The sequence below is a fragment of the Lepidochelys kempii genome, chromosome 9 (assembly GCF_965140265.1).
Source record: "Lepidochelys kempii isolate rLepKem1 chromosome 9, rLepKem1.hap2, whole genome shotgun sequence".
Lineage (NCBI taxonomy): Eukaryota > Metazoa > Chordata > Testudines > Cheloniidae > Lepidochelys > Lepidochelys kempii.
In genome coordinates, this window is record NC_133264.1 from 28,765,553 (window position 1) to 28,786,679 (window position 21,127).

A 21,127-nucleotide genomic window follows, 5' to 3' on the forward strand; every position below is an offset into this window, starting at 1 on the left:
AGTTCAAATGCTAACCTGTTAAATTTAGTTTTCAGGACAGGACCCCTACCTCCATCCTCATTGTCTGATTTTTGATCTCTGTCTGCCTCTGATATAGGGATGGATTAGATATAGTCATTATTAGGTTTTCCCCCAACTCCATTATTGTTGGGCTCCCATTTGCCCTCACTCTTGTTTCACCTAGGAGCTAGCTGCTATTAAAGCTTCTGATTAATATTAGCCTAGTAAGAGAGGTCCAGCTTCTGCCCCTAGATCTATCATGCAGCTCCACTGAAGTCAATGCCCCATGATTGAATTTGGTTTAGTGATCATTAAAGGGCCTTTAAAAAACGTGTTAACTGGCTGAACAGTCAAAATAGACACTGGTGGCTTCTTCATCCATTCAGTCCAGTCACTGGAGTAACAGATGTTCTATCAATATTCAAACAGTAGGTGAGTCATTGTCATTTTTATTTGTGATTAATAGAAAAATCCCGAGATATTTTCATTGGCTCTAGAGCTCAAGTGTAAAGGAGAACTAACAGCATTCTGTAAAGCAGAAATCATCAGCCATCAGGGAAAGAGAACAAAGGGGATAGTATATTTGAAACAAGCTTTCTTGAATAATTTTGCAGTACCATTCTAATATAAATGGTCAAGGACGTAATTGGCAATATATTTAACAGCTTTTAGAGTCTCTTCACAGGTTGGCTTTATCTGAGATTCAGGGAGTGCAAATCCATATCTACCCTTATCACGGAGCTCAAAGGTGAAGGAGTACTTGATACCCTCATTATAAGCCCAGTCATCAGAGCCACCAGCAGCAGGATCTGCATTGGGAGAGAAGAAAACTTTACTAGAAAGGGACAAGTCACTGGTAATCAGTGGGATTTATTATAACTATAACTACCATACTACTTAGCTAAAAATATAGGAAGGGCAGAGGAAAAAGCAGTGAGAGTCAATGAACCATTTGTTTGCATCCAGAATATGGAATAGAGCTTGCCCAGCACTTTAATAGCCTTGAAAATGGAAACCTGTAGCTGTAAAAAGAAGAATATAACCATGTCCCCCTTCTAAAAATATAGAAGAAACAATCCTGATCAGAATACAGACTCTGAGTTATTTTGCAGTGCTGCTCCCCGCTCACTGTAGAGATCCCTCCTGAGAAGGGGTGGGAGGGGTATCTTTTGCCTGAGGAGAGGACTGGAAGCATGGTATCTGCAGGAGCAAGGATCTATCACATTGAATCTCCTGTCTCTGGAGTATCTCCCTGAGATCTACACAGATCTTTGGAGATCCACAAAGCTGGGGATATGAACTCTGCTTTTTTGTTGTTGAAATAAGCTTTGCTCCTTTCCCTCTCAACGAGAGAATTCTGAGCATACTCTCTGGGTTGTTCCTTGTAAGGAGAGAATGGGGTACTAATATTTTTTATCCTATAGGTGGTCCTCAAAATTGCTAGGAATCCCCAAAAGCATTTTTCTCAATAGTTCTTTTAAACATTGACAAACAATTGCAGCCATTATATTTAAGACAAAAAAAAAAATTGGCTTCCAGATTGTTCAGTCCTACAATGCTGAATTTCAAGCAGGCGATAGCCTGAGGAATTAGGAGCCAAAACAGCTGAGCTATAAAACTCTGGAAAACTGGGTTTGGAGACACGAGGTCAGCTTTATAATGTCGCAAAGGACATAACACAACAGCTGGGTTTCAGGAGAGTGTTAGAGTGAGGCTGGAATTTATATATTTTTAAAATCACCATACAGTAACAGAAAGTAACAGTCTGCTGGCTAGAGCCATGAAGGCAAATTCTGGTCAAAAAGGTTTCACATACTATTGTCGCCCCTTGTAGGCCCTGGACATCAAGAAACTCACAGGCTGAACGAGCCCAGTTGTCTCATGTTTTAATCTAATTTTAGCTGTTTGTTTTAGGAACTCCTAGTATGCTCATCACCGTAGTATTTGGGCGCTACATAGTTATTGTGTGAATCTCATTCGTACCCCCAGGTGCATGTTTGCACGTTTGCAGAACCAGATGTGTTGCATCCACACCTTCAGGACAGTGAGGTTAATGGGACTACTTGCGAAGAAAAGTACCACGCAACAAGAGTAAAGATATCACAGTCTACACCCATTAGGAGGGAAGTAAGTAGGGTGTGTATGGGCAGGGCTCATCTTATGGGGTTTTTTTGGGTCATAATACATAATTTCCTCCCACTGTCTAGATAAATAATTCTTACTACAGTTACTTATGATATTTAGGTTAATACTTACAGATTGTTGAAGCAGATGCACCAAAGGTATATTTTGTGCCATACAATGAAGTCAGCTCTTTAACTGCAGCTTTAGAAATGGTATTCTATAAGGAAGGACAATTGCGGAATAATAAGTTATTCCAGACATTTAAAGCTTTCCTTAGAAATTTGAGTTAACTCATGAGGGCCTCATTTTAGAAGTTTTAAATTATTTGTAACTGTTGTTCCTCTTTTAGAATCAGTAACAGAGTTTATGCTGTCATCGTCTAACGATCTGCAAATGTCTACACTTTGTTCATGTAGCATATCAATAAGTAGTCTGTACTCAGAGCTCTAATTATGAAATGTATCTGGAGTCTGGAAACTAAGGGCACAACAGGATCCAGGGATTACTGTATTTAACAGAAATGTGTACTTGAATCTGTGAGAATAAACTAGAATTATGAAATAAAACGATGGTGAGGTTTAGGCAACAGGGGATGTATATATGGAAATTATGAAGACAGCATTTTCTTCCCACTTACACAAGTGTAAATCCAGAGCAACACAGTAAAAGTGGTATAAGTGAAATCAGAATTAGATCCTGTAAAATGCAGATTGCAAATGTCAACAGTACTATAGCAGGAGGTGCATGAATTACCCTGGAGTCATATACAGCACTTCTGTGATTTCAGTTTGCATTTCCTGTGCAGATTGGGATCCATCCAAGTCCCCCTGACTTCAGTGCGGGTTGCATAAAGTCTGTCAACACTAAAATGCAGCTCTGAATGTTTGCATTATGAAAGTTACAGACTTTCCTTTGGAATGTGTGGCTTTCCCATTTCTTCATAATATGGCATGTTGACAATAAAACTATGGAAAGTATTCCTAAGGGATGGTAAATATTTGTTTGTATATCGTTAGTTGAGAACAGATGTTCAGCACGCAGACAAACAATGGATTACCATATCTCCCTCTGTAGTTCAGAGTTGAACAGTGTGGTATTCCTAACAATTTCTTCAACTCTCTTGTTTCACTCTACATTACGCAATAAATTATTTTTCCCAAGGAGGAGAGATATTTTAAAACATCTTGACTTCCATTTAGTACTTTCACATTTTTATGAATTTTCTAAAAGCTGCATTTGAAAATGTTTCGAAAAATAGATAGATAAAGTGACTATTTGTTTCTGTGAAAGTAGCAACAAGCCATATTAATGGTTAAAATGGCAGTTTTTTATATCATGGGATTGTAACTGCTCTCAGTGGGATAAAACAGGTTCAAGGTGCAAAATTCACATTGAGAACTGGGTTTTGTACACCCAAGAATTCTGGGAGTTTGTATGTAGGGCTTTGGTTTGTTGCATTTCATGGAGGCCTTTTACAAAAGCCAGATTTAGATCTGAGAGCAGGTTTCAAACACTCCCCAAAGACTGGGTGGGATTTAAAGGCAGGGTTTTTGTTCTGGCCTCTTTCTTCTCTATACATGTGCTGAAGAAGAGTGCTGTTGTGACATACAAAGAAACAATCTTGGAATTCTAATAATAATCAGAGTAGTTAAATCTTCCACTTCTGAAAATTGCCTTAATGAGATGATGCTTCTCCTATTAAAATCCATGGCAATTTTGCTATGTATGTCCATGGAACCTGTAGTGTTTGGACACGAGTATCTGCTATTAGTGATGTATCAAATTTTGTTCGGGCACCTTTTGTTTATATTGGCTTCAAATCAGTGTGCATGCGCTGAGATCTGCAGATAAAGGATTTCTTGTTCACCTCACAAAAGAGAGTTCTGTTGCAAACTTACAATTTGCCTCCTTTTATAATGAACATAGAGAGAAAACATACAACATGGCGATGTCTTGTACTGTGGATGGGACCTGGTGCTAATATAGTGTCTGTGGGAGTGTGTCATTTCCTCAGTGGCAAGAAACTGAGGAAAATAAAATAGGAATATTTCCTATAGGGAGGAGAGGCATTAAGTATCAGCCAGCTGCCAAATGGCAAATTTAAAACATCAGATACTTGTATCTGCCAAATTTAGGAGACTAGCTATCAGAAAAATATGCTGGGAAAGGTTCCTATGAAAAGGATGACCCTACTGTGGATCAGAATTACCATAATGATCAGGCAGCTGTAAAGAAAGGTGCTTGTAGATCAGTGGTGGGCAACCTGCAGCCCTCGGGCCACACACAGCCCATCAGGGTAATCCGCTGGTGGCCGCCAGACCATTTGTTTACATTTTTGCAGCCATCCACAGCTTCCAGTGGCGTGGGGCTGGCTGCTGCTTCCCGCAGCTCCCATTGGCTGGGAACAGTGAACTGTGGCCACTGGGAGCTGCGGGCGGCTGTGCAAATGTAAACAAACAGTCTGGCGGCCTGCCAGCAGATTACCTTGATGGGCCACGTGTGGCAGGTTGCCGACCACTGTTGTAGAGGAAGGATTGAAATTCTCAGCTGTTGAAAGACATCCTCAGGTTTTCCAGGTTGGAGCATGGTGATGGAAATAAATGGCCTATTTTATAATTCGGTAAATTGAGTGTGCCTGTGTGATTTCACCACAAAATGAGTCAGTAGCAGAGCTAGGAACAGAACCGAGGAGTCCTGATATCTGATCTCTTCTTGTAATCATCAGGCAACACTCTTTCCCAATTGCTCGGTTAATGTATGAAAAGGGCGGAAAAAACAAAACATCAGCACCAAAATGAAAGTGCCATTTTATAGCAACCAAAGCAAGAACATTTAAGTAAAAAAAAGAAAAGGACAGGAAAGGAAAAAGGAATAGTGGTGGCAAACAATTATCCTTCTTAAAACAACAGGGAAACTGGATGAGGTTTCACTCTGTGCCTCATCTTGTCTATTACTTTCAAAAGGGGAAACAGTATCTCACTTTTGTGAGATGAGACCCAGGCCTAGAGTCTTTATGTTCTTTGTGTTGCTGATAAAAGAGGATGCAGTGCTGTGGCTTTCCCCCCCTTAACTTTGAAAAACTCTTAGCTCTCTACAGACTCTACAGGTTCTCAAGATTCATTTGAACATCTGGTTTGTTACAGGATTCTCTTTCTGCCTTCTTGGTTTGGGCTCTGTAAAAGGGGAACACTCACAACCAGTGCTGCCTAGTGGTCAGGCAGGGGTGCAGCAGGTTGTCACCCCTTTTCAGTTATAGTCCTGGCCTTCAGCTCCCCCTAGGGCTTCAGGGTTTTTATGTTAGTATGGGGATTTTGGGGCCAAGGTCTTCCCCAGCGGGTCTCTCCACCAAGGTAAAGGCTTTCTTCTTGTGCCATCTTTCGGAAGTCGGAAGGGGAGCCTGGGCCCACAGGCGCCAATCCACGGCCTGATGATGGGCAGGTATGTTCTACCTCTTGCAGTGCCACGCAATTGCCCCATGGATCACTTCCTATCCAAGTCTCCCTTTTCCGCTCAGAGTAAATTACAGAACCACAAACAAAGTCTCTGACCTTCACAGTCAGTCACCTGTCTCTCTCCTCTGTAGGTTTTATTAGGTCAGTTTTCAGGCAACAAGAACTCCTGGGCAGTAGTTCCCGCCCCCTCCCCCCATCTGAGCGGCTCTGCTTGCAGCTCGTGCAGGCTTTGCAGGTACAGCTGGGCAGGGCTGAACCCCTTGCTCTCCAGTGTGGGGTTTGTAAGACCCATCACTGGCTCCTGCACTGTCAAGAAACCCTCACTCATAGGGGCAAATTCTGGTGCTAGTTATGCTAGTGAAAACCAAGTAGTGTCACTGAAGTGAAAGGACTTACTCCAGATTTATACTGTGTAACTGGGTGCAGAAATGATCTTCCATTCTCTGTCTTGTTGCTGAACTTCCAGAAACTGCCTGTTCCAGGAGAATCTAACATTCTCTGTTCTGATCTCTCAGCTTTGTTTCCATTGCAGTTCCTAGTGATTTGATGTTTTGCTTAATCTTGTGCAGCATGTCAGCTAGTCGGTGTAACAAAAGGATCGTGTTCCCTGATCTCATTTAACTGAAGTTCAGTTACTATCAGTTCAGTTACTAGCTTTTAAAGAGAGGCATGTGATGCTGGCTCCCTCCTAACTGCTTGTCTACACTGGCAATTAACAGCACTGCAACTTTCTCGCTCGGGGGTGTGAAAAAACACCCCCCTGCGTGCAGCAAGTTGCAGCCCTGTAAAGCGCTAGCATAAACAGTGCCCCAGTGCTGGGAGCACTCTCCCAGCACTGGGAGCTACGCCCCTTGTTGAGGTGGGTTTTTTAGAGCGCTTGGAGACCTCTCTCCCAGCGCTGCGCTTTGACCACACAAGGCACGTTAAAGCACGGCTGCGGCAGCGCTTTAGCCTTGCCAGTGTAGACTACCAGGATAATATGGCTGACTAATCACCTTTATCTGTTAATAGATTATCTTTTGGGAGCAGCTTCCCCATTCTTGCTCTCATATTCTCAACTCAGATTTGTCTCTGCAAATTGCTGCTGGTTAAAAACACTCCAGGGGCCTTGATTACGCAGTTGCTGCACACAGGCAACTCCCATTGACATCAGTGGGATATTTGATGGGATTATTGACATAATAGGAGTCTAGGATCTTGAAAAATCTGTGATGGATAGCAATGCTTGCTGTAAAATTGGGCTCTATGGATCTGCTTGTCATTCTACCTCTATTGTCTTCTTTATTGCCTCTAAGCTCTGCCCTTCTCAAGTCAGCTTTCTGCAAAGAGCTCTAAACTGCACTCTCCTCATTGTAATGCTCTCACACATTGTCCAGGATCCCTTGATTTCCCTTTGAAATGGTAGCACTAAAAGTGAGTTCATCCAATGCAAGAACTTTAATATCACAGTATATAACACTGCCCTTCTTATACCCATCTTTGTGACTACCACATGGACATTCCAAGAAATATGTGCATGTTGCTAGTGTTTTTATCCAGTAGCATCAAGCTGAGGCAAATCTGCCCTGAGGCTATTTGAGATTGCTACATGAGCCAAGATGAAGAAGTGCTTACTGAAGATAGCTCAATTTGATAACAGAACACACCATTGTATGAGGTAATGTGAGAGGCAGGAATATATAAACCCACTTTCCTCTTCTTTACTCCAGTAGCCACTTCTAAAAATAATTTACACCTGTCCATCTTCCATAGGACAGAAGAATCCCATGCACTGCTACAGACTAGGGACCGAGTGGCTAGGCAGTAGTTCTGCAGAAAAGGACCTAGGGGTTACAGTGGACGAGAAGTTGGATCTGAGTCAACAGTGTGCCTTTGTTGCCAAGAAGGCTAACAGCATTTTGGGCTGTGTAAGTAGGAGCGCTGCCAGCAGACTGAGGGATGTGATAATTCCCCTCTATTTGGTGTTGGTGGGGCCTCATCTGGAGTACTGTGTCCAGTTTTGTGGCCCACACCAAAAGAAGAATATGGAAAAATTGGAAAGAGTCCAGCAGAGGGCAACCAAATTGATTAGGGGGCTGGAGCACATGATTTATGAGGAGAGGCTGAGGGGACTGGGATTATTTATCTGCAGAAGAGAAGAATGAGGGAGGATTTGATAGCTGCTTTCAACTACCTGAAAGGGGGTTCCAAAGAGGATGGATCTAGACTGTTCTCAGTGGTAGCAGATGACAGAACAAGGAGTAATGGTCTCAAGTTGCAGTGGGGGAGGTTTAGGTTGGATATTAGGAAAAACTTTTTCACTAGGAGGGTGGTGAAACACTGGAATGGGTTACCTAGGGAGGTGGTGGAATCTCCTTCCTTAGAGGTTTTTAAGGTCAGGCTTGACAAAGCCCTGTCTGGGATGATTTAGTTGGTGATTGGTCCTGCTTTAAGCAGGGAGTTGGACTAGATGACCTCCTGAGGTCCCTTCCAACCCTGATATTCTATTCTATATTCTAATCTTGGGTCCTGGCTCCTTAAGAGTTCCTTAAGATGACTTTGTTTACAAATAACTTCAAAGCGAGCACTAGTAAAATCCAGAACTAGTTTACTGGACCTGGTTTTCAGCCAAGAGGTGAATAGTCATCACATAAATATTCATCATCTAATGCAGTATAGCAGAAATTCACACCTTTGCACATTTTAAGGGCTCAAGTAGGGCTTAAGTGGTCCATAAGCTTGTGCAGAAGGGTTAATTTCCCCTTATACAAACAGTAACCAATATATGAATAGCAAGGTAGCCAATATATGTTCAGGTAACCTGCCTCCTGCTACACATATCACCAAAGCCTGATCTCTGTTGATATAGGATTTCTGTTGCTTGTACACGTCTGGATTTGTCTAGCTTCAACTTCCAGCCATTGGATCCTGTTATACATTCTCTACTAGACTGAAGAGCCTATTATTAAATATTTGCTCCTTATGTAGGTACAAATTCAAAAAGTATGGTAACCCCCTCCAACACTGGCCAAAATGTGAGAAAATTCAATTTACAGCCTAAAATGTTTCTGAAAAAAGTGATTAAATATACACAGAGTTTTACTGAGAGAGCAGCTAAGTGTAAATATTGAAAGAATGCTGAAGGGAAGCTTGGCTGTAGAGTGGATGGACAATTGGTCTGTATCCAACCGTTTTTTTTTTTTTTTCAGTTATGGAAGGCTGGGGGAAGCTTTTGTTCTTTAAATGGAAGATACAATTTTTTCTGGTTGATCCAAGCACATATTCTTTTTGTGCTGCGCAACATCTGGGGATATGGTAGAGAGTGAGTTGAGGGGAGTTGTGCAATACACAGAATGTATTCTTTTTGGAGGACAGTTATATTTTTTCCCCCAAGAAAACATCATAGGAATATTGTTACTTGTGTGAAATTCCTGAGCTGACCCAGTTTTTCCTATCTTGGGTGGCATTATCTTGGTTGTTCAAGCATTAGGCTCAAGTCAGTTCTAGGGTCAGCATTTTCACTGTTGTTCAAGCATTGCTTGAAAATGCTGACCCTAGAACTGACTTGTGTCTAATACAGGGCTGTTTCCCTTCCCATGGGGAAAAAACCCCATGAATGGGAAAATCCTATGTGCGTACCTTGTGCTCCAGGGAGAACGTACATGGCTTCAACCACTTTCCTCCACCCTGATACTGGAAGCAGTGAAGGGCTACTTTCGTCCCCAATTTAAATTAGAGTAGCATCAAGGCTGCTGTAACTTGTAATGGCCCTCTAGGCCTGAGATCACTGGAATTCCCAGAATGTCTCTAGATGCCCTGTCATGCCTTGGAAACCAAGAACTGTGGCACTATTTTACACACTTAGGGATTGCCTTACACAAGAGAAGGTTCCATCTTGCTCTTTAAGTTAGCTGTTTGTTCTCCTTGTGCTGCCAGGACAGTGCAAAGGGAACAAAATAGGGCCAAGGATCTGGCCCTTGGAGTTACAGGTACATTCTCCTTTCAAGGCTTTATGGAAGTGGCAGGGGGCGTGGCCTGGAAACCATCCAGAAGACATGGGGGCAATCATCTCCACCACTGTTGACCTTGGCTTCTGCTCCCTGTAGCCCCAATCCCATCTGGAAGCACAACTCAATGAAGAGTGCTGTGTCAGTTGCTAATTTCCATAGGCCTGTTCTCTACACTCCTCTTACAGAGGCAGTGAAGGTGTGTAGTGGCATTAATGCTAATTAACATCCTTGTGAATATTTTCTATATATCTGGTTCTAAGAGAAGAAGGCTGTGTCGAGTGGCTGCTTTCCAGCATCACCCACCTACCCTGATGTGCCTCCTGAATACCTGCAGAGTCCCACTGCAGACTGTGTCCAAAGGAAGGTTCAGTGGGCTTGGAAGAAAGCTATGTTGACGCCTCTATTCTCCTCATCTGCAGGCTTAGGGTGATTTCAATCTAATTTTACTTGATTTTGCTCCCTTCCTTCAAGCCTCACTTTGGAATGGAGCATTACCCCACAGTATTAAACTAACTTCTGAATTAAACAGTGTGGAGCAATATGTTAATGATAAGCAGGCATGTGAAGTTTTGTTGTTTAACTACATATCTCATCCCACACTGAAAAAGATAAGAAATAGCAACTCTACTTCCTTTAATTTATTAGATCTGTCAGCGTAAAAATAAACATCTAAGATAAGATAATAGTTCTAAATTTTACTTCATTTAGAGCATGATTTATGGTCCCTTTATTTGCCAGAACAATTTATATAAAGCTTTAGATGCCAGTTCTTCAGCCTTTCTCTGAAGTCTGTATCTAGGCAGAACTTTGCTGATATAACACACACATTAAATGGTATATAGTATAATGCCCTTTTATTTTTTCCTCCTTTTTTTCCTGTCTCATTTTTTAACCAAGGAGGAATTGCTAAGAGAAAACCTAATTTCTTTGTGACAGTTCATGTGAACATGGTTAGTTGTTTGAAGTAATCCAGAAAGCTACACCATTAGGACCTGACCCAAAGCCCATTGAAGTCAGTGGGAGTCTTTCCATTGATTTTAATGGGCTTTGGATCAGGCCCTTTATATTTAGCTATCCCAGCTACAGACAGTGCTGATTGGTTGATACTATGATCTCATTCTCAAAAGCCAAGATTTTTGGCTAAAAGTATCCTCCTTTTGTAAAATCAAATATTAGTACAAGTTGAGCGTCTCTGGGACCCTGCTGTTTTTTTGTTGGGAGCTCCAATTGAGGAAATATATTCCTTAATTAGGACATGAGGACAGTTGATCATATTATCGCCTTTTAGTAGTGACAGGATGGCTCCTTTGTAGCGGAAAATAATAGAACTCCCCCTGGGATCATTGTGGCTGATTTAAAATATAGGATAAAATTACCATGGAAAGACTAACTCATATTAAGTGAGATCAGATGGATGGCTGTTGACATATATATCTTGCACTCCTGAATTACCTTTTTTTATATTGAAGAATGGAAGACTCAATCTCTAAATCAAACAAAAAAAAAAGATCAGGCTTTTTATTATTCATAAAATTGCAAACCCTTGGCATGGATGACTGTCGCCAATCGTCAAGATTTTATATATTCTTCTAGTCTAGAATGCTGTAGAACAGGCAAGTTAATATGAAAATTGTTCATCCAGGATTTTTTTTTTAAAGGAAAACTAGAAAGACTTATTGACCCTGTCTTAGTGTTAATATTTTGTCTGTTTTTTTTAAAGTTAGGTTTTACTGTATTTTTTGTGTCTTGAGTGTCAATAAAACCTTTCCCCATCTGAATGTAATGGTGTTAGAAACATGCTGTACTTGGAGCAATATGTTTCATCACACTTGATCTTGACTCAGCAAGCTGGGCAGAAGACCATGCAAACTTCTAGCATATGGGAAAAATTGTGAGCTTGACAAAGAAGCAGTTCAGGAGTTTATATTATTTATTTAGACTGAGCTCTAATGGGTGAAATTTGAAATATTTAGTAAAAATCAAAGACAAGCAAAAAAGATGTAAGAAATGACTGGAATATTCACAGTTAAAACTCTCCAGCATGTAAAGTAATATAACAAACAAAACAAACCTCCACATCTTAATGCTCTCCTTTCCATTTAAGCTGCCAGAAGTCCAAGGCAAAACTATTAAGTTGGCCATACTCTTCCTTTCTGCTTCAGAATTATGATAGATCCATGTGGGAGCTCTCGTAAATCTGTCATAGTTCTGCAGCAGTAAAGCCAACTTAATGCGATTGCCTTAGACTTCTGGCAGCTTAAAGAGAAGAGAGAGGATCAAGATGGGTTTTTTTTTTGTTTTGTTTGCTGTGTTGCTTTTCATGCCAACAACTTTTAATTGCTAATATTCCAGAGAATTGAAGTCATTTTATTATTTATAATTATTTTAATCTTTTTTTAAAGGATAAATAATTCACATACTAAATTGCCTTTATCAGACTTAAAAAGCTGCAGGGCTTGGGTGTGGCCCTAAACTTCATTAAATAATGATGTTTCAGGGCCAATCTCCAGCTGGTTTAAATCACTCTAACTCTATTGAAGCTATGGAGCTACGCCAACTTACACAAGCTGTGGATCTGGCCAACAGAGCATGATTTTTGTATGTAATGTATTGCAGTCGGATACACTGTAACCCACTGAATAAAGTGGAAGCAGTGCTGTATAATTTACATCTCTCAATATGACATTATTTGCAGACAAACACAGCCTTGCAGACAAATCCAACCTTTGTATGATGGAGATGAATCAGGGATCCTTGAGTTTATCTCATGCCTAAACCCTCTTCAAGGTCTCTTGCTATAAAAGACTAATGTACTTTCAAAAGCTTATTGTCCAGATTTTCTCCAGATGTATAAGAAAACGTCTGAAATTAACCTGATCTAAATATCAAATGATGAAATTTGCATATTCTCCCCAGTACACCAAAATTACAAAGAGATACAATATTTGTGTTCTACTTACCAGCTCTGCATAGTTCTCTGGAAGGGAGTAAGTATAAGCATAAGGAAACAGCAGCATCTGGGAATAGGAGTGAATAGTCAAGTATGCCTTTATAGTGGAGAGATTTTTACGAATAAAGTCAGCCAGAGCCTTGGTCTCCTTTTCAGACTCAGGGGCGCTGCCACAATAAGTCTCATCGCATGGTTTTTTTGAAGCACCAATACCTGCAGGGAAGGGCGAATGCTTGTATTTAATGAAACAGAATTATGTTAATGAACCATAAAGATGGGGATTTACTGTCACCAAAGTTATAGTTAAGACTCTTTAGGCAACCTTAAGTTAGTCCCCTGGAACATATACTATACATGGAGACAGAATATTTATTATGTGCTCACACACTTCTAGGCAATGTGGTGTAGCATTCTGCAAATATTTTTTTTTTCACAGCTACTATATTTGGAGGAATAAAACCATTTCATACATCACTGAAGTCAGTCATCATATTATGTAAGTGAATTAATGTATGAGAAGTGAACAGTTCTGTTGACCTGCAGTGCTTTATTAGGGACCTTTACTGGAATGTCTGCTGCATAACACAGGGCACTCCCAGGAATTAGAGTGGAAGTCTAGTGACTGTCACTTTTCTTGTACGATGCTTCCCCCCAGTAGGAGTTCAGTGCCCAACAGAAATTTCCAGACTGACAGCCCTGGTGACAGACGTCTTCTGTTCATCCTAAGGAACAGGTGTAGCATGCACAACAACAGCGTAAGCCTCCCCAAAGTACATTGATGATGATCCTTGCTCCAGGCCTGGAAGGACCAACTTTAGGAATGAAGGAAGCATCTTTGTGGAAGCACCCTTTTGATGTGTTACATGCTGCACCTTTCAATGTTAACTTTAACCAAATATTAGAAAATACTTACTGCACCACACAGCATTAAAATTCCTGTTGGGGTCAGTACCAATGCAACTGCTGCCAGAGTTTGTGGAACGTGTCTTCCTCCACATGCGATACTGAAATGGAAAGTGCATGTAAATACTAAAGGATAGTTAACTAAAGGTATTTGACCCATTCAGTGAGATTCTTGTTCAGAAAGAAGAGTGTACATACATTGGTCCAGGTGTAGACATAGCCGTCAATATTAAGGACAGGCAGGACGTAGAAATCCAAGTTGTTGAGAAGTCGTGTCATAAGGGTATCACTTCCATAGGTACTAACAGCCTAGATATAGATCAAAGAGAAAGCTGTTGTTTTCATGGAATCAGGAATTGCTGGTGGTTTTGAAATGTATTTTTAAAAACACAAGGGTGCGTTATCTTTTGCAATTGATGCATAATCTTTTTACCTGATATGTTTAATATGGGAATTTTTTTAAAAGACTCTTTCCGCAAACCAGTCCACCAATGTAAATCCAAAAGTACAAGTACATTCTTCTGAGGTAGCCTGCTTCATTAAGGGCCTGATCCAAAAGACACTGAAGTCAATGGGAGTCTTTCCACTGACTTCCGTGGGCTTTGGCTCTGGCCCAAGCATCCTAGAATTAATGATAATAGTTTAGCACTGCAAAGTGATTCCATACATTCCATATCCTGACATGTGCGACTGGCTAAAGCTTTGAGATATTTTTAAGTACTGGAAAGAACAAGGAATAAATCCCAGGTTATATCAGTTGGAACCACACTACTGTTTTAAAGCAGCATTATTCATCTAACTTAACATTGCATAGATGAACAAGCACTGATCATGAGCAATGCACTAAATCAGCATGCCAGTGGGCAGACTCAGCGCTCTCCACAGAATAACTTCCTATTTAGAGGGATTCAGTGCTCCTGGCCACATATGCTGTAAGGGCTCTTGTGTCCCTGTAGTCCATCGTCTTATTTGTATGCAAGAAAATATTTGTCAATCCCAGAGAGGATCCTCCTGAGACATTCAGTACAATAGATACACTTCTGACTTTGGCAAGCTCTCATCACAAACAGTCTCAAAAGCATAGATAATGGAACATTACATGCTCTTCCCCACTCCTTCCCTTAGCATACAGAGGCATCATCAAAACTCCTGCACTAAAGCTATAGGGCCCGATTCTCCACTGTCTTGTGCTTTGTGTGATCATTACAGACTTACACCTATATAAAGTGAGTGTAAATGGGGCATAGAAAAGCTGCCATTCTGACCGGGTAGTGTATTGCACTCATGTTTCCCTCACTTTGCACATGTGTGAATGACTACACAGGGTGCAAAGCAGCTGAGAATCAGGCCTGTAGTTTGTTGACTGATTAACAGTGTTCAAAAGCAGATTATGGTTATTGGGAGAACTGGTGCTTCTTCCTGCCTTTTGCATATTCTCTAACTCAGCTCATGCCTTTCCTTTTTGTCTTTGGACATTTGTGTCCAGTAGCACTTTTAAATAAACAACGGAGGATCTTAATGTTAAAGTACTTCCTCCTTCCCCAAAACCACTAAAGAAAGTCACCTTCAGTCAAGTACATTCATATATTGACTGTTTCAGCTACAAAAAACCCAATGATTGTAGAAAAAATAATTGCTAAAAGAAAAATGGTACCAGGTACTATTTTCAGTTTTAGTGGGAGATAAAGAGATCATTTTCCCATCTACTTGTCACTTTCAATTTCCGTTGTTCCATATGCAAAGCTACATGGATGTCTCTCAGAGGACAGGAAGATTAGCCATATCACCACTGTGTCTATGCTAGCATGAGCCAATCAAATGCTTTGGTTTTCCTTTATTTGGATTTTAACTACCTCAGGGGTGGCCAACCTATGGCTCTTCAGAAGTTAATATGCGGCTCCTTGTATAGGCACCGACTCCCGGGCTGGAGCTACATGCGCCAACTTTCCAATGTGCCGGGGGGTGCTCACTGCTCAACCCCTGGCTCTACCACAAATCCTGCCGCCACTCCACCCCTTCCCGCCCCCTCCCCTGAGCCTGCCATGCACTCGTTCCTCCCCCCATCCCCCAGAGCCTCCTGCACTCCACAAAACAGCTGATCAGGAGGTGCAGGGAGGGAGGGGGAGGCGCTGATCAGTGCAGCTGCTGGTGGCTGGGAGGTGCTGTGAGCAGGGGTGGGGAGCTGACGGGGGGCTGCTGACGTATTACTGTGGCTCTTTGGCAGTGTACATTGGTAAATTCTGGCTCCTTCTCAGGCTCAGGTTGGCCACCCCTGAACTGCCTTCTGCTGCTTCTGTTTTAAAACCTTTAAATGTAGGAATTTTTATAAAATTTGAGAATTAAGCAGCACGGAGTTGTTTTTTAAAGATTATTCTGTGGAAGAGGAGTGTATCTTTTTCCCTTTAGAGGAGGCTGTGTGTACAATGTTCACCAGCACTCCCTACCTATGCAGTGTTAGGAGATATGAGAGAGAGAGTGTGAGTAGAAACTTATATTTCTTTTAGGAATTCATAAAGCCAGCATGGAGTGAACCTCACTTCACGTGTGAGTCTCATGTAATAGAAGGTGATGCTTTCTAGTTACAGAAAAATGTTATTTGTTATTATATGTAACAAATTACATTTTAACAGTAAGAAGTGGTAACTCTGAGGCAAATAATACCAACATTATTATTTTCCTCCCCCTGAATACAACATGTAGGGAGCTGTCTTCCCAGCCTTTGATTACATTTCCATAATCTTCTTGTTCTGTTTAGGTGAAGAAAAGCTTCTACCCTTTCTCTTTCTTTTCTTGGAGGAAAAGAATGATTCTAAGAAACCTGGGAATATGAAGCATTAGGAAGACAGGTGTCCATCCTACTTCTATAATACACACTCAGATGCCTCCTTCAATTTACCTTGACTTCTCCATTCTTTAAAATCACACAAAGGGCTTAATTCTGAACCATTGAATTCAATGTCAAAACTTCTACATCACAAATTGAGCCAAGCGCATGACTGGATTCGTAGTGTTACTATAGTGTTATAATAATACAGACATGAAGCAGATTCATTGGTTTGTCCGTCTATCACCTCTCTTTCTATACATATATGCTGTGACAAAGCTCTGTCCTTGCCTCCGTGGGTCCCGTGTTTCCTGGCTGATTTCACTAGCCTCAGAGGCTCACTGAGACCCTCTATGTAACCCTTCTCTCTCTAGGGACAACGGTCAGTCTACTGAGCCATTTTCATCATAAGCCAGCGAGGGAGGTGAGGAGAAGTTATCCTTCCTTGCACAGTCTCTGTTGTCTCCCAGTCTCAGTGATTAATCAGGGGGCAAAGGTGGGGGCAGGGGGGAGCCCAGGCCCACCCTCTACTCTGAGCTCCAGCCCAGGGACCCTAATAGTATCAGCTATGGTAGCTGACCTTGTAGAAACATGACATGTACAATTCCCTGGGCTACTTCCCCCACAGCAGCCCTCACTTCCTCAAGCTCCACTTCACCCTTACCTCAGGGCCTCCTTCCTTGTGCCTGATATGGTGTGTACTACTCAGCCTCTCCACCAGCACAACTTCCTCCCACAGCTCCTGACATGCCCACCCACCTGACTAACTGGGAGGCTTTTAACTAGTTTCAGCCAGCCCCTGATTGGCTTCAGGTGTCCCAGTCAACCTAGCCCTCTCCCTGCCTTCTGGAAAGTTCTTAATTGGCCCCAGGTGTCTTAATTGACCTGGAGCAGCTGCCATTTCACTTATCCTGGTACTAGGGATTTGTTTAGCCTGGAGCTAATATATCTATCTCCCACTACTTTTCCATAGCCATCTGGCCTTGCCCAGTCACAATGCACAGGGGATTCTATTCATACCTACCACAGTGAGAATGGGTAGCTCATTTCTTTTAAATAATTTTAATGGAAATTAAAGGGCAATACTTAAAACCTCAAAGCAAACTTGAGTGGTTGCCTTGGGATTCCCTGGGCAGACAGGCAGAATAGTCTGCACTATGCCTCTGCCTCCCAGCTTTGTCCTTCGTGTAGTGGATGTGGCCAGTGACAAGAGGCAGCCCAGATTGCAGCAATCCCTGGATGTTGGAAGGGCCCCCTTGGGGGTCATCACATCCCTGTGGCGTCCTGATGCTCTTTGTTTCCACAAGCTGCTCAGGTGTCGAATGGCCAGTCCTGAGGATCCGGCCGACAGTGTGTATATACTTCATATCAAGGGGAGATTGGAGCCCAAATTGTATTATTCCAACCCAAATCCAAAATCAGAGAATAAAATTAGAAAGCACTGGATTAGAAACTGCCAAGGACTGAACTGCAGGATATCATATTATTGTATTTGTTTCACGTTTTTTATAGTCTGTGTCAGGTTCCTCTAAAGTTGATTTATTTTGTGAAAACTCTTTTTTGTTACTGAGTTTACCAACCTCTTTCACAAACCACTGGCAGAATGCAGGGGAGATCCACTCTCTTGCATGGAAACCACAATCCATAAAGATGGCCTTTTTGTTTGAACCACTTTTCCCCACCTATAGTAAATAAAATGTCATGAAAAAACAACCTATTTGGTGTACACATTATTAATATTCTGTTTCCAGACTGGTGACTCTAAAGGTGAAACTTGACAGCAGTATGAGCTATATTCCTTGATTAAATTGGAAACCTAATACTATCAGAATATATTCTTGCCCCTCTGGACAATCAAGTTGTTTAAGTTAAAATAGTACAATCCTATTTGCTTTGTTTTTTTATTAATGCAGACAAGCTCATATTTTCGCAGAATATTTCATTACTACACAGTGTTGGTAGATTTCATATGATAGTATTATTAGTTGAAAAGACCAAGTTGGTTATATACATTCTAGTGAATGCTGGTGCTGTTTTGGGTAAGTGATTTTGTCTGTTTCTCACTCCCCTCCGCTCTCTCCCCTCCCCCCCGCCCCCCCGTTTATTTCTTGGTATCTTATTTATTCATAAGAGTTACGTGACAGAAAATGACATCTGAAGAAGATAGAGAAATTTGTTTGTTTCCTGTTGCCAGCTAGACTGACATTTATAGATCCTTTTATGGTAAGTGTGTTTACAAACAACAGATGGTGTTAACACTTACATAAAGGTAGATTATCATTTACATTGCTCACAGGAATTTGGTTAAATTTATAGGTCTGAACTTCCAAAATATTTATTATGGGTTTCACTCTATAAACCCTTTACCTTAAATCAAAAGGATAAAAATTCACAATAAAAGTAGCTCTCAAAATCTGTTTTGATTTCCTAGAGAATTTATAATACGTGTTAGAGTTAGTGAGGCCTTAATAAATATTGTAATTTTATTCAAGTTACGAGAACAGACCATACTGGTAAAAAGAAACTAAAAACAATCACCTTGAGGAGGTATAGGGGCCGTCCCTGAAATGTAGTCCCGATCTGAGTGCGAGAGACAAGGTTTGCGTTCTGAGCAGCAATGTCAGCGGTCCAAGCAGCTATCTGTTTAATACAACCATTACGTTAAATGGCATCTCTAACCCCAGTTCAAAAGCAATTAATGAATGAAGAGTGTAGCATATTTATCGACTACCTTTTCCCAGTTGTTGTATTTTTCATAATTGTGTCCAGTAGCACGAACATTGCTGTCAAACTGAGCATCAAGTACCGTCTGCAGGTTGTCGATCAGAATTCTGCAATAAACCCACAGTGATATCAACTCTAGAAAGAAGACTTGTCAGTGAGGTGAAATTGTCCAGCAAATTTGACTTTCCCTGCTGGAGAAAGCATTGGACAGATGTCATTGATCTACCATTTGGAACTACAGTGATTCTGAAATGAAGTGTTTGGGTTGGACTATATTCCAGTACGGTGAATTCACAGCTAACCTATTTTTGCCTTATGTTCTGCTCCAAGGATGGGCTCTTCTTGGCCAGCGGCTGTCCACCAGGCCAGCTCTTTGCTCCCAACCCCCTACAATGCAAGCTCTTTTGGGTCAGCTGCAGGGAAGTTAACAACCTTCTTTTCCCCATGCTCTAAGGATAAGCTCATGGAGCAAGTGCTCTTCCTCGGTGAGCAGCCCACTCCCCTTCACCTCAGTGTGAGCTTATGCAGCCATCATTTTCTTGCCTGTGGACATGAGCTTCTAGGGAACAGGGCCTTTGTTGAGTTGATAGCACAGAATGACATTTACCCCATAATGTCACAAGGTGATGATGTAACATGCCAATGCATTGAAAAAGCACCACCAAGCAAACATCTGTTAAATGGTAACCCCCTCTCTGTCAAACCAAACTCCCAGTATTCAGCTGTGGTATGGCAGCCTCATAATGCCAATGGACTGAACAGTGTTCCCAGCTCTACTGTATTTGTTGCATGCCAGCTGCAGCAAGGTGAATGCAGTCATCCAACAAACAAACATCACACAGGCACTGAAGTCCTGTCTGCCTCTGGCTGGATCTCTGCCACTCACCTTTCCCATGGACTGAGACTAATGGATAAGGCTTATCATCAGGCAGTACCTTGGAAAGTTTGCTTTTATTCCAGATACTCTAACTTTTGTTTTTCCAGTGCTTGTCTTACCCTGAATGGCTAGAGGGTCAAAGATTGCAAAAACAATATGTTCTTGATCAAAGTGATCTGGATAGAAGAGTGAGAGGTCAATTTGCTGTGCAACACCAGCCTTCATAAGAAACACTTGAACTGGTTGCATTGACATAATTTCAGGGCACTGCAGCTGCAGATCAAAGAATTGTATTTACTTTGGCTGTCACAAGGACATTCTGTTGAAGTTTGTCAGGGACATCCTGCCACCCTCATGGCCTCGCAGTCAGAAGACAGGTGCATGAACTTGTGCAAATTCATGTAGGAAATTCTAGCACATACCAGTGTAACTCCCTTGCCAAACAGAAAATCCTACTTTCAATGGATTCTTATGCTATAAGGGAGCAGTAAGAGCACTGAAAATAATCTTCTTAAGAACTATAATTATATGTTTATTGCCAAAATATATGGGTCTTTCCTTCATAGGGCTACTCTGAATATGTCAGAAATACAATTATCGCGGCAAGTGCAGCATTAATAACACTGCTGTGGTTTTCTTAAGACTTGAAAAAGAAACTGTTTGGTCTTTTAATGTCTTTTAATGAAATAATGTTACTACCACAGATAACTATTGAGTTCTCTGCTTTCATATTAGTGGTAATTTTTTTGTAAATGTCCCATTTGCATTAGTTATTTTGCATACATTTGTCCTATGATATGTTAAGGGGCTCCAGCAAATGTCTCCAGGGATGGATTCTTAACAGATTGAAAACAGAGATTTAGTAGATTAAACGGACTAATTTAATGAGAGCTGCATGATCTAGTAGGAAGGAGTTTGATCTATTGAACTGAGCATGGGGTTGTGAGCCAAAAGCTTGTCTACCCTAATCCAGCTCTGCCACTTGACTTGGTGTTTGTTTCTGTATATTGGTAAAATGAGATAATAATACTCACTTACCCACTATACAATTAATGGTCCACATATATCCATATGCTCCAGCTGTTTTGTACTACTATGGTGGCACAAGTCAGCCATAAACCTTATTAGAGAGAAAAGGTGGTTGAGGTAATATATTTTATTGGACCAACTTTTGTTGGTAAGGGAAACAAGCTTTTGAGCTTACACAGAGCTCTTCTTCAGAAAACTTGTGTCTCTCACCAACAGAAGTTGGACCAATAAAAGATATTACCTCACCACCTTGGG

At 41.3% G+C, this 21,127-nt stretch overlaps 1 protein-coding gene across 1 annotated transcript in view; it reads right to left on the reverse strand.

The window, feature by feature from the left end:
• Nucleotides 1–621: 621 nt before the first annotated feature.
• LOC140917276 (carboxypeptidase B-like) overlaps nt 622–21,127 on the reverse strand; it is a 28,747-nt gene continuing 8,241 nt past the window's right edge. Inside the window, exons 4-11 of the mRNA XM_073359727.1 lie at nt 18,974–19,073; nt 18,781–18,882; nt 17,823–17,924; nt 13,617–13,727; nt 13,429–13,519; nt 12,526–12,728; nt 2,257–2,341; nt 622–809 (exon numbers count right to left, since the gene is read on the reverse strand). Of these exons, the coding sequence (XP_073215828.1) occupies nt 622–809; nt 2,257–2,341; nt 12,526–12,728; nt 13,429–13,519; nt 13,617–13,727; nt 17,823–17,924; nt 18,781–18,882; nt 18,974–19,073 (982 nt within the window). The remainder of the gene's footprint in view (nt 810–2,256; nt 2,342–12,525; nt 12,729–13,428; nt 13,520–13,616; nt 13,728–17,822; nt 17,925–18,780; nt 18,883–18,973; nt 19,074–21,127) is intronic.